The 11,072-nt window shown below is 45.9% G+C and overlaps 2 protein-coding genes across 2 annotated transcripts in view; both read right to left on the bottom strand.

The window, feature by feature from the left end:
• Positions 1-793: 793 nt before the first annotated feature.
• On the bottom strand, positions 794-4,051 carry Ppp1r11 (protein phosphatase 1 regulatory inhibitor subunit 11). Its single transcript, XM_010643406.3, has 3 exons — positions 3,779-4,051; positions 2,397-2,505; positions 794-2,006 (listed from the first exon to the last, which is right to left on the bottom strand). The coding sequence occupies exons 1-3, from the start codon at positions 3,845-3,847 to the stop codon at positions 1,804-1,806; spliced, it is 381 nt and encodes a 126-aa protein (XP_010641708.1). The 5' UTR covers positions 3,848-4,051; the 3' UTR covers positions 794-1,803.
• Positions 4,052-6,727: 2,676 nt separating this feature from the next.
• The window catches only part of Polr1h (RNA polymerase I subunit H), a 4,836-nt gene continuing 491 nt past the window's right edge, over positions 6,728-11,072 (bottom strand). The window contains exons 2-4 of the mRNA XM_010643405.1: positions 10,876-10,976; positions 10,591-10,700; positions 6,728-6,947 (exon numbers count right to left, since the gene is read on the bottom strand). Coding sequence (XP_010641707.1) covers positions 6,923-6,947; positions 10,591-10,700; positions 10,876-10,976 — 236 coding nt within the window. The 3' untranslated portion in view covers positions 6,728-6,922. The remainder of the gene's footprint in view (positions 6,948-10,590; positions 10,701-10,875; positions 10,977-11,072) is intronic.

Genomic DNA, 11,072 nt, shown 5'->3' with positions numbered 1-11,072 from the left:
CGTTGCCTTCTACGACGGCCGCTCGCTGGACCTGCTCTTCGCCTTCCAGGCGCCCGGGCCCCTGGGGCAGCGTGTCTTCCCGCTGCTCTGCATCTGCGATCCCCGCACCCCGCTACGCCTTGTGCCTGGAGAGGGCTGAAAGCCCAAGCCACGGAGCTGCTTCCCCTTGGGTATAGAAACCGTACTCACTTCTGGGACCACGTCCGTGTGCCTACTCAGGGGTGTTAATAAGTATGCCCCAACCTGCATAACACGACCTCAACTGGCCTCTGGGTCGGCCCCCACCTCCATGTCCAAAGCTATTCCCAAACCTCCCTCTGGGACCCTTTTCTCCTCACAGCTACTCCAATACTTCTGAACCGAGTTCTCCTCTTTCTGTGCTATTACAAACCTGAATTAGGGCACGTCTGCCCCACTAGTGCTGGTGAAAGGCCGAGTTAGGACAGAGGCCCTGCCTCTCCCAGCTTCAAAGTCCCCCTAGTCCTGACCACTGGCGGTTTCTTATGAGAAATAAGAGCTTGATTCTGGCCGGCACCCTAGAGACCTCTACCAAGCTTAACACCCTTTACTGTGCGGTCGGGGGGAGTGCAAGCCAGTTCTACTCCTTTTCTGGCTATGTTTACAACCTTCTTCCATTAAAGACTTCCCCGGTTCCATAAGGAAGGGACCCATGGTGCTACTTCCCCTCTGAAGCTGGGAATTACTCAGACAGTCCCAGATGCAGCAAACATGTCCCTTCGTACATAGCATCCCGTCTATCCCCGTCTGTATAAATGGGCCTGTAGTTAACACGTTTTGTGATGTTGGGTTATTTATTTTGTGCATCTGTGGCAATAAATGAGGTCTCAGTGGTGGCATGGATGTAACTGATCTCTGCACAGCAAGAGGCCTACAAAATGATAACCAGATCTCAGTAAGGGGTGGGAGAGCTGAGGCGACTGGCTGTCTGGGCTGGTGGACAAGCCTAGCAGGGGTAGGAGTGCCGTGTAGGAGACACAACCCGTCTTGTTCACTCCCACTGTTTTCCTTTATCTGCCCCTGCCGTGGACTTTACTCTATGTCTCTGAAGCTGAAAGGCCAAAGACTGAAACGATTGGTTCTAAGTGACCAGTCTCAAGCCAGCTTTGTCAGAAATACTGTATCAAATCAGAACTGTGGGGAGAGAGGACATGACTATTTCCTGTTCCACTTTCCCTTGTGGTACAAATGACAAAGACCTCTCTCCTGGCTCTTTCTGAGAAGATGAAGGGGTAGACAGGAGGGGAAAGGCTGGGCCCTGTGCTCTCCCTGAAGACCTCACATCCTACAGGCAAGGACTAAGAATGAGGAGTATATAAATCCATACGTGGACGAGCTCTAAGCCAGGATTAACACTCATAGCTGGGGTGAGGTTGCCTGGAATTTGACTGGGACCCTGGCAGTGAAAGCTGGGACTTTCAAAAACCAAACTTAAGTATGTAAGACTCATGTTGAGCATGCAGGGAGCCAAGACACACAAGTGGATCCCAGGACAGGAAGTTTGGCAGTGAGAACAAAGGCAGAAGACTGGGACCGAGATGCCGAGATCCCTGACAGGGAGAGAACTGGGAGGAGAAATGAGGGTTGGGGGAACCCAGAGGTCTGGGTTCTGGAGTAGCAGCAAGTCAGAATTCCAGGCATGGATCTCTGTCCATCCTTCTCTTCCTCTTCCCTCTATCAGGCAGAGCAGAGGAAGAGGGATCAAACCGTGGGTTTAGTTCCCAGGTAGCCATGTGGACACATTCAGGGCCACACAGACACAGGAATGGTGGGGAAGAAAGGAATTTAGTGCTGCATTGGCCCTGGAGGGGGCTGGGAGGGGTCAGGAGGCTGGGGAGGAGTGGCGGGGGTCGGTCCGGGGGTTGCGTGACGCCGTCCTCTGCGGTGGCCCCGTACACAGTGGGTGTGACCACAACCTTCCTCTTCCTCTTCCTCACTCTCAGTGGAGCTCTCACCAAAGGCCCGAGGTTTCTCATAAATACAGCAACCTAGATTAGGGTGGAGGAGCCCAGTTAAAAAGAAGGAAGAATAAGCTATTCAGTCAGTTTCATTCCTCTGGGATCTCTGAAAATTCCTATTTCCACTGCTGTCTCTTCCTACTTCATAGGACTCTGGCTTCTCCACACCCACACCACAGGACTCAGGTACCCAACCCCCTTGTTCCTTTAGGGAACCAAGAACCTGAAGTCCCACTTCTTCCACTGGATACTTCTTGCCCTTAGGCCTTGGTATATTACAATTCTAGAAACACTCTACCTCTTTCCCTTAACGTAACCACATTTCCCTGAGAACCACCTGAGAAGTGACAGAATTGTGAGTGCCTGGGGGCTTCTGGGAGGCCAGCAGACTTATGAAGGCCACTGTGGGTTAATACTCACATTTTGAAGAGCGGCGCCCCATATGCTCATTGTCCACAGTGTCACTGGTCCACTCCACCTTTTTCTCTGGCTTCCGTTTCCGAAGTTTGATAGTTAGGCTCCGGTTCTCCTAGAAAATGAAGAGGTTTACCTACCTAGTCTCCTCCTTCCGACCTTTCCCATTCCCTCCCAGAGGACTTCCTCTCCTTTCTTCCTCAGCCCAATCAGTACCACAGATAAAGCACCAGAGGAGCAAGGTACTGGAAGACAAAACAGAACAAGTCTTTGACTTCAGGGAGTCCTGGAGAAGCATTTTTTTCCTGTTCTTGGTAATCACTAGCATACAGAGAAGACACAATTCCTAACCTAGGGAAGGTCCCAGCAAATCTTCAAAGGAAAATATAATCCTCCATGTTTCTCTACCTTCCTCCCCACATCATCCTTGGTGGTACTAACACATGAAAAATATTTTTCTCAGTCTCCACAGAATAATCATTAATCTCCATTTTTTTGCTGGATTCCTTATTTCCACGCCCACTAAAGAAAGACTTGCATTCTTACCTCTCTCATCCTCAAACCCAGCCCTCCTTACCTTATCCATCCAAATCTTAGCATCTCTGGTAACAATTATTACTAAAGTACTAAACTGTCCTTTTGCTGGGGATTTAGCTCAGCAGCCCAGCACCTACTTAGCAACCACGAGGTCCTGAGTTCATCCCCAGTATCAAAAAGACCAAAAACCAAAAAATAAAGTAAACTGTCTTTATGCTGAGATTATTAAACCCCATGCAACTATCTCCCTTTGAAAAAGACTTAGCTGGGGATTTAGCTCAGTGGTGCTGCTGCCTGCCTCGCAAGGGGTCCAGAGTTCGATCCCTGGTACCACAAACACACACAAAAGACTTAATCTATTTTTGAAAAAAAAATGCTGATTTACATCGCTCCTCCCTGATTTGTCAAAAAACCATTATCATTTTGTTTTCTTGTTTCTTCATTCCCTCCAATTCCTTTTACACTCATCCACCGAATAATAATCCATTGCTAAGTACGCTTACAGTCAAATCCCCCTATCGCTGGCCGCCAAACATGCTTTCTTACATAGCCTTTCATTTCCTCCTAGCACCTTTCTTGCTCAACGCCAAGTTTCCTCTTCTTAGACCACCACCCCAAGCAATAACAGCTATATTCTCACTCCCTATTACATGGTCCGTCCTATCCTCCTACAGCGTCTCTGCCACACCACGTATTCCCAATCCCTTGCAATACCCGAAGTCCCAGTTATTCAACCCCACATCGCCCAGATTCCCAAGTCCGGCCCCTCTAGAAACTTCCCAAAGCCCTGTCCCCTCCTCCCGGCATCTCCCAGACCCCTAAACAGCACCGCCCCCCACCGCCTTTCTCACGGGTTCGGTTGTCACGGTAACCGTTGTCTCAGTTACGGTCTCACTCAGCCCGGCCCCTGCTTCAGCCATGGCTGAGGATGAGGCAAGGAAAGGACGACTGGGGTGAGACACTCTTCCCTATATCTGTGACTCTGAGTTCTAAGAGAATCGGTATCCGATTCAGAGTAGTAGCCAGGATCCTCCGCCTTCTTTTTTCCCCCTCCTTCAAGGCCTCTACTTCCCCACCCCTGGGGATAACCTGTCCAACCCCACTTCCGGCTCCCCACTTCCGGGTATGACGCATCCTGCGTCCCCATTTGCCCTCCCCAGCACCCAGTGCGTCAGAGGGCAGGCGACGCAAGGCTACTTCCGCCGTAAGACGCTAGCGCGCAGGCGCCAAACGGGGAAAAAGAACAGATGGGCCCGCCCTGCGGGGATGGAGGAAGGAGTGTCAAGTGCAGGGACCCCGAAAGTCCAAGTAAAAGTACTAAGTCCTGGACGGTGGGCTGAGTCAGAACCTTCACGCAGGGGCCGGGGATTTAGCTCAGTGGTGCAGCTGCCTGACTCACAAGTGCAAGGTCCTGAGTTTGATCCCTGGTGCACACAGAAAAAATTGAAACAGAACCCGTCCCACAGCGTGCTCAGGGTAAGGACGGTGCCCACTTTACGGTGAGGCCCTGCCCCTTTGATCCTTAATGCTGGTGGGAAAAGGCGGATGGAAGTGGAGCCAGTAGTGACACTCTCTTGGCCAGTCCTCGTTTCCTTATCATTCTTAGGTCTCTAATAGGAAACGGGACTGGAAGCAATTGGATTAAGAATCAGGTAGGCTGGACCGGGGATTTAGCTCGGTTTTGCCACCTGTATGACAAGCGCAAGGTTCTGTTTGATGCCTGGTACAAAAAAAAAAAAAAAAAGAAAAGAAAAAAAGGCAGGTTGACCTCTGGTCCTTGCTTTGTGCCTATTAGTATTTGAGCAGGGCACTTAATGCACTTTCAGTTTGGAAATCTCCAGTCACTATGGTAAGACCTTGAAGATGGAGGTGCAGAAGACACAGCTACTCAGTTGTCTGAGGCGGGAGAACCCTGAAGTTTGAGGCCAATCTGTCAAACTCATTGAGTCCCTGTGTCAAAATTTAAAAGAATAGAAGTAAAAAGGGTTGGGGATGTAGCGCTATGGTGTTAGCCCTAGGTTTGACCCCCAATTCCACAAAAATGAAAGAAGTAAATCTAATTTGTGAAATTGAATTTAGTTATATACTGTCAAGTTACTCTCAGATGGAGTAGAGTAAATCAATTAAACAAAGAAAAGGTAATAGGTCACTATATAGGCCATTATAAAAATACGTTCATGTTTTTCAGCGAGAAAAAGGAGCAAAACAACTAGGAAGCTGGATGTGGTGGCAATGTCTGTAAATGCAGCACTCTGGCAGGCTGAGGCAAGAGGGTCCTCACAAATTCAAGGTTAGCCGAGGCAATTTAATGAGACCTTGTCTCAAAAAATAAAAAGGGTAGGCTGGGAATTCAGCTCAGTGGTTCTGGCACCTGCCTCACAAGCACAAGAGTCTTGAGTTCAATCCCCAGTACTACTACTACTACTACTACTACTACTACTAATAATAATAATAATGATAATAAGGTAGAGGTTGGGGATGTAGCTCAGTGCAAAAGCCTTGGGTTCAATCCCCAATACCACAAAAACAAAACAAAAAGGGAGATGTTTTGTTTTTTAGGTAGCTTCCAAAATTGTAGGTGTGTGGATTGGTGGGAATGCAGTTCTGTACCGGGGGACCTTACGGGGTGCCAGGTGAGGGATAACAGATAAAAAATTTATGGAAAGCCACAAGTGCTTCACTAAGAAAGTTGGGATCTTAGTCAATGTTATAGCCAGAAAAAGTGGGTTTGATGAGCCAGGGATTCAGCTCTGTGCTGCGCCTCCCTCATGTGTGCAGCGTCCTGAGATTTGAGATTTTGGGAGTGGGTCAGGAATGTCAACTGCTAGAACACCCAAGTGAGCAACACTGCTGTCCCCATCACTGCATGTTGTTTTGTAATGTTTGAGCGCTCTGAATATATAAAGTGCCAGTTACAAGATAATCAGTTACTCTCATCTGTTCCTCACCATTTAAGCCATGAATGCAGGAATACTGACTCCCAGAATGAAAATTTGAATATCTTGTGTTGTGGCTGGACTGTATGCATATATCTTTGCCTTGAAAGTTTTGGGTTCAAACAAAAAACCAATTCATTATGTATGGTATAGCACATTTAATAATCCATATATCTGCATAGATACCTACATAAGCAGAGATGAAATTTGCTTCTCTCTGTGGAGTGGGATGACTTGTGATTTATCCTAACTTTCCATATAATAATCTATAACAATGAATATATAGTTATCTCAGCAATAAAAAAATAATTTCCAGCCTGGTGTGGGGGCGCACATCTGTGATCCCAGCACTTGGGAGGCTGAGGCAGGAGGATTGCTATGAGTTCGAGACCAGCCTGGGCTACATAGTGAATTCCAGGTCAGTCTCAACTACATAGTGAGACTCTATCTCAAAAAAACCAAAAAAAAGGGCTGGGGATTTGGCTCAGTGGCACCACGCTTGCCTTGCAAGCACAAGGTCCTGAGTTCGATCTCCAGTACCAAAACAAAAAAACCAAAAAGAAAAAAATAATTTTCAAAATGTCCATTTATAGTAAATTCTGATATTTTGTTCAAATTTATATACCAAACAGATGTTTAAATTTCACGTTGAATCTCTCAGTAGCCAAACTTGGTCTTTGTTTCTCTACACTCAGGAACCAAGCAGATTGAGACAGTAAGAGAACACTTGTAATTCTTTTTTATATCAGCCTCATTCTTGGCTCCATTATTATCATTATCTTTTAAAATATTTTTCTTATAAAGCTGTGTTTACATTCTTCATGGAATGAGATAGATTATAAATAATATACAGGTAGAGTCTTATAGAAAAACATAACTTTAATAAACTCAGAGGTAGGAAGACTCTGGGGACAAGGGTAGTTGCCACATGATGATGTGATTCTCCTCTGGGAGCAAAAGCACTGCAACCAGACAGCATGGATGCCAAGGCACCTAAGAATCATATCCTTCACCGTCTAGAGGAGCAGGAGGTATTATTGAGTCATCCGGAAAAAAAGATCAAGAGTCTTCCTTTTCCTGAAACCTAGAGAGAAAGAAATGACTTGTTATGTTCAACCAAAGGGAAAGTTTCTAGCAGTGCAAAGTGGGAGAATCAGTTAAATAAAGAATTTATGGGCTGGGGATTTAGCTCAGCAGTTCCACCACCTGCCTTGCAAGCGCAAGGACCCAAGTTCGATCCCCGGTACCAAAAAAAAAAAAACAAAACCAAACAAACAAACGAACAAAAGAATTTATGACGTTCTCAAGGACTAGCTCCTCTAAATCATCCTCCAACTTCAATTTCAAAACAACTGAAAATGCTGGGATTAATAAATCTAATTACCATCCTGAAGTATGCAAAGGTTTCTTATGACACAAAAAGCAACAGCCATAGCCATATTTTTTTTGGCAGGGGTACAGGGTCTCTCTCTAATCCAGGCTGGGCTTGAAATTGTGGTGATCCTCTTGCCTCAGATTCCTGAGTGCTGGGATTACAGGTGTGCAGCATTTCGCTTGGCTAGACATGAAAGTTTTTAAAAAGTGGAAGCTGGCAGCAGGCATGGTGGCACATGTATGTAACCTAGCACTCAAGAAGCTGAGAGAGGACTGTGGGCAGCCTGGACAACACAGCCAGACACTGTCTCAAACAGACAAAGTAGAAACTGCAGCTTATAAACATTAAGAACTCTGGGTTTAGGTGTAGCTCAACGGTTAGACAGTATATTCAGCATTCCCAAAGCCCTGGGTTCCGTTCCCAGCACAACAGCCTCCTCCCACCAAATAGAAACTTCTGTTCATAAAAAATTTCAGAAAACAGACAATCCTGGGGAAAATATTGTGTGGTGTGTGTGTGTGTGTGTGTGTGTGTGTGTGTGTGTGTGTTTGGGATTTTTCTGTTTTTGTTCTGGTAAGACAAGGCTTTGCTTTGTAGTTCAGGATGGCCTTGAACTCATTATGTAGCCCAGGCTGGCCTCAAACTTGCAGGGATCCTCCTGCCTCAGCCTCTGAGTACTGAGATTACAGGGGTATGCCACCATACCTGGCAGAAAATTATTCTTGAAAAATACATCTCACTATAAATATTTTTAATTTATTGATAGAATGGCAAGAAAGTAAACATAGTCTTCAAAGTTAAAAATTATGTGAACCCAGATAGCTTGACCAGTAAGTTAAAAATGAACAGTCTAAGGTGGGCGTGGTGGCGCATGCCTGTAATCCCAGCACTGGGAAGGCTGAGGCAGGAGGATCGCTGTGAGTTCAAAACCAACCTGGGCTACATAGTGAGTTCCAGTTCAGTGTCAACTACATAGTGAGACGCTGTCTCAAAAAACCAAAAAAAAAAAAAAAGAACTTCCACAGTGCTCTTAATACTATTTTGACAGCCACAGGTAACATAAAGAAGCAGAGAAAACTACAATTGCTAACAGGAGATTTGCTGCATCAATTTGGAACCCCTTACACAAAGGCCACCCTTCTTTTAAAAATGAGCAACAAAAAATCCAACTGTACCAGGGAAATTTGTCCCAATAGGAAGAGGAGAGAAAAATATCTGAGAATTTCCTTTTTTGTTGTTTTTTTGTTTTGTTTTTAGGGGGTACCAGGGATCAAACTCAGGACCTTGCACTTTTGAGGCAGGTGGCAGAACCACTGAACTAAATCCCCAATCCCTTGTTTTGTTTTTTTGGGCCGGGGATTTAGTTCAGTGGTTCCACTGCCTGCCTTGCAAGTACAAGGACTCAAGTTCTATCTCTGGTACCAAAAAAAAAAAAAAAAAAAAAAAAAAAAAAAAAAAAAAATTCCTTGTTTAGTTTTTTTGAAATAGGTTCTTGCTATGTAGCCCAGGCTGGCTTTGAACTTTTCTTGATCCTCCTCCTCAGCCTTCTGAGTGCTGGGATTACAGGTGTGCACCCACCACATCTGGCTTCCTCAGAATTTCTAACTATAAACAGGGGCTTGTAGGCTTAAAAAAAGAAGTCACAATTTATTTTAAGTGATTCAAGCTTGTTAGTGCGTCAAGGCACTAGGAAAACTCACCCTTCACACAGACACAAATGCTGACAATACAGCATTCACTGCAGGTCTCAAAGAATATTCAAGCTGTAAAAGAACTCAAGCTTAAAAAAAAATCAAAACAGACAAAAAACACACAACATCATAAAACAGGAAAAAAGCACCATGAGAGTATCAGCAGAAATAACAGAGAGAGGGCCGGGGGTTTGGCTCAGTGGTTCCACCGCCTGCCTCACAAGCACAAGGGCCCAAGTTCGATCCCTGGTACCAAAAAAGAAACAAACAGAAAGAAGCATCAAACCCACAAAAACTATATCAAAATTACCAGACATAGAATATAAGTATACACTAATGTACTTAAAATGTATTTAAAGAACAAAAGGAATAATTTTAAATTAAGAACTTGAGAACTATTTAAAATGAGACTTTAGCTGGGCATGGTGGCACATGCCTGTAATCCCAGCACTCAGGAGGCTGAGGCAGGAGGATCGCTGTGAGGTGAAGACCAGCCTGGGCTACGTAGTGAGTTCTAGGTCAGTCTCAACTGCATAGTGAGACCTTGTCTCAAAGACAAACAAACAAACAACCCAACAACAACAAAAAATGAGATTTTAAAACATAATTAAGTAGAATTCAATAAGTAATAATTGGTCCAGTGATTTGATTTAGCTTAGTGGTTCCACTGCCTGCCTTGAGAGCACAAGGTCCCCAGTTCGATCCCCTGTACCAAAAGAAACCTAAACATACACACATATATAGAGAGAGTGGGGGGTAGAGACATAAACTGTAACAATAAATGATCTAGAGAAATCACCCAAAAAGCAGTAGAAAGAGAAATAAGACAGAAAATATGAAAGACAAGATCAGAGAATAAGATGAAAGAAAAGGTCTAATAAACAGCTTCATAACGTGCGAATTGAGAACACGGGGGAAAGGCAGTAGTGAATGAAATAATTTTCCAAGGTTTATGCAAAATAAATCAACTGTCAGCTTCAGAGTCTCACAACTCCCAAACAGCCTCAATAAAGGAGAAAGGCTAGAGAGTAGGGTACACCATCAAACAGAGAAAGTGAGCAGGGTGGGCGGCACGCGCTTGTAATCGCAGCACTCTGGAGGCTGGGGGCAGCCTGGACTACACAGTGACTTCAAGGCCAGCCTGAACTACACAGCAAGGCCTGGTCTCAAAACCCAAAAAATCCAGAACCATAAATTTTCCTATTAGGGATGGACTGAAGAAAACTTTTTAAAAATAAATAATATTTTATTTTATCCCATTCCCCCTCAAGTCCCCTCCTTTCGCTGTGTACGAAAGCTTTGTTTCCATTTTTCCTTCTATTTTCGCATTTTTTTCTTGTCCCTTCCTTCCCGCCCCCACTTCTCTTCCCATTTGAACAGTGTCTTCTCATTTCCCAACATCCATTATATATCTCAGTCCTTATTTCTTTTCTTTCTTTCGTTTTTTTGGTACCGGGGATTGAACTCGGGTCCTTGCGCTTGCAAGGCAGGCCACCAAAGCGCTCAGCTAAATCCCCGGCCCTTTTTTTTTTGGTCTCAGTCCTTATTTCCACAATCAGTTTTTCACACCAGTGAAACAATGCAGAATTTAAACACGTGTCCGATTTGGATTTCTCCAATTAGCAAACGGACCGCGAAGGGCAGGCGGGGAAGGTACCCACCTACAGCTGGTGCAGGTGTAGAACACGGTCTGGCCCTCGTCGGCCGAGCGCATCTGTCTGGTGTGGTAGGCCATCCCCTCGTGACCGCATCGCGAGCAGCGCCTATCAACCTAGGGGAAACCGGCGGCTCAAACAGGTGCAGTCACTATCCCATGCTTTTCACAGGACTCAGGCACCCTCGACCTGAAGACGCCCTCCTCGGAACTGGTTAAAACTCCAGATCTCTGCGAGCTCCCTCCCGTTTCTTCCCCACCCTGCTTACACAGCCGGATCTCGCCAACTTACCACGGGTCCTTGGAACTCGGGTCCTTCCTCCCCCCACGCAGGCAGGGCTGTCCCCAGTTTGTGGAACACAACCGAAGTCTTCACGACCTTTCCTTCGAAGTCTGCACAGGCAGTGAAAAGGTCAGGGATCCGCAGAGGGGGCCGACACCGCGACGCCCCGAGGCTGCTCCGGGCCCGCTCCCCGACCCGGCCAGGGC

Source organism: Fukomys damarensis, unplaced genomic scaffold, assembly GCF_012274545.1.
Source record: "Fukomys damarensis isolate Sample0158 unplaced genomic scaffold, DMR_v1.0_HiC HiC_scaffold_20, whole genome shotgun sequence".
Classification (NCBI taxonomy): domain Eukaryota; kingdom Metazoa; phylum Chordata; class Mammalia; order Rodentia; family Bathyergidae; genus Fukomys; species Fukomys damarensis.
The sequence above is the reverse complement of the archived record's forward strand: the minus strand, read 5'-3'. Positions and strand labels throughout refer to the sequence as shown.

Excerpts from the sequence above, each read along its gene's own strand:
- Ppp1r11 (XM_010643406.3), bottom strand. The coding sequence starts at position 3,847 with ATGGCTGAAGCAGGGGCCGGGCTGAGTGAGACCGTAACTGAGACAACG. Across the intron at positions 2,506-3,778 it reads TTACCGTGACAACCGAACCC|GAGAACCGGAGCCTAACTAT; the intron begins GTGAGAAAGGCG and ends TTCATTTTCTAG. Across the intron at positions 2,007-2,396 it reads GGGGCGCCGCTCTTCAAAAT|GTTGCTGTATTTATGAGAAA; the intron begins GTGAGTATTAAC and ends ACCCTAATCTAG.